We start from the raw sequence: 1,694 nt of genomic DNA, 5'->3' as shown, positions 1-1,694 counted from the left end.
CAAGTTGACATACAAACATAACTATCACAGTGTATATTAACTAGCCAAATAATCCCTATTCTCACAGCATGTTTCTGTTAAATAGGTATGACTCCCTAACTGGGGTTCCGGTCAGCCAACAGAACTTGCTCCTGGAGAAGGCCAGCATTCTTTTTAACATTGGAGCCCTCTACACACAAATTGGGACTCGGTGCAATCGGCAGACGCAAGCTGGGCTGGAGAGTACTGTGGATGCCTTTCAGAGAGCTGCAGGTGTGTCTCTGCAGAGGTTACCTGGCAGGGAGCTTTGGCCCTGCCCAAGGAAGGGGGTCTGTGGGTCTTCCTCATGCCTGTGCTTGGATGCAGAAGCCTGCAAGGCCAGATGAGTATCCATCAAGAGAAGTGCGTAATGGTTCAAATCCTGATGTCTTTATCTCAGTCTGGCTTCTGTACACAGTGAATCCTGTGGTTAATGGCTAATCTTTTCCAAATGAGTGGCCCCAATAATGGCAGTGAATAAACACTGTATTGGAAAAAAACAGACTACGTATTCCTGAATAGTGAAAATATAGGCTTTTTTCTCTTTTATTAAGTATTCCTTATCAGCACCTAAGGAGCTTTGGTGGTATAGTGGTTAAGGCATTTGGCTTTTTAACCAAAAGGTCAGTGGTATCCCACCAGCTGCTCTGTAGAAGAAAGATGAGGCAGTCTGCTTCTGTAAAGATTTACAGCCTTGGAAATCTATTGGGGGTTGCTATGACTGATGGCGGTGAGTTTTTTTTTTTTTTTGTATCAGCATCTATTACTTTAGCATGTTTGCCAGCCTGAGGCTGCTTTCTCTGCTCTTGTGTCAAGTGATGCATACAAGTGCTTAATAATCCTGTCATCTTCTCTAGGACTTACAAACCCTTTCCCATTTGAACTTTTTTCTCCCAGGCAGTCACCCCTGAATTCGTCTTAGTATGACCCAGGTGTGGGATAGGAGAGGAATACAGCTTAACATTGGACCTGTAGAGGACAGGGTCAGCAGGGGGTAGAAGGAATAGAGGGTGAGGGTGGGGTAGGGAGTCCAGCAAACCTGATACTGACACCTGGGAAAGCTCATGTGTGCCTGAAGTTTTTATTTTGTTCCCTTCTAGTATGGTCTGTGAAGGAGCTCTGGTGGTATAGTGGTTAAGGCTTTTGTGTCCAAGATTACTGAGATGTAGAGAACCAGCTGAAAAGATAAAGCTTCAGGACAGTGGAAAGTGTGAGTGAGCCCCAAGGGAAATAGTCAGCCTAAAGTGATCTGGTCCCTGTTCCTTCTGTGGGACAATTTATGCCTGCCACAAAACCAGAGGAACCAGTTGGATGGGATTTATGTCAGAGATTATATTTCAGCTCCAAATTGATTGTCAGTTAATGTTGTAGCAGTTAATTTAAAAATGTATTTAGAAAGTCAGCTGAGAGCAAGAGCATGAAAATTTCCACTGGTCTGGGCTGAATTGGTTTTTCCTAAGGTCCTGGGGAAAAACTCTGGAGTTCTGGATGTCACACCATGGCTCCCTCAGTCATTCTGCCTGCGTCTGCTTTCATGAGTGGAGTTCCTCACCATTGTTCCAGGGGAGACAGGAGTAGAAGGGGGATGGGCTTGCTGGGACTAGAGAGGCTGGTTTCTTTGCTTGACACAGAGATGTGGACGTCTTGGAGGAGAATCTGTTTTTTTTTTTTTTTTT

At 44.7% G+C, this 1,694-nt stretch overlaps 1 protein-coding gene across 1 annotated transcript in view; it reads left to right on the top strand.

The window, feature by feature from the left end:
• The window catches only part of RHPN2 (rhophilin Rho GTPase binding protein 2), an 87,564-nt gene that overhangs the window by 61,434 nt on the left and 24,436 nt on the right, over nt 1–1,694 (top strand). The window contains exon 7 of the mRNA XM_007954350.1: nt 86–252. Within this exon, the coding sequence (XP_007952541.1) occupies nt 86–252 (167 nt within the window). The remainder of the gene's footprint in view (nt 1–85; nt 253–1,694) is intronic.

The sequence above is a fragment of the Orycteropus afer genome, unplaced genomic scaffold (genome assembly GCF_000298275.1).
Source record: "Orycteropus afer afer isolate SDZICR_OR568_19922 unplaced genomic scaffold, OryAfe1.0 scaffold00459, whole genome shotgun sequence".
NCBI classification, from domain to species: domain Eukaryota; kingdom Metazoa; phylum Chordata; class Mammalia; order Tubulidentata; family Orycteropodidae; genus Orycteropus; species Orycteropus afer.
The sequence above is the reverse complement of the archived record's forward strand: the minus strand, read 5'-3'. Positions and strand labels throughout refer to the sequence as shown.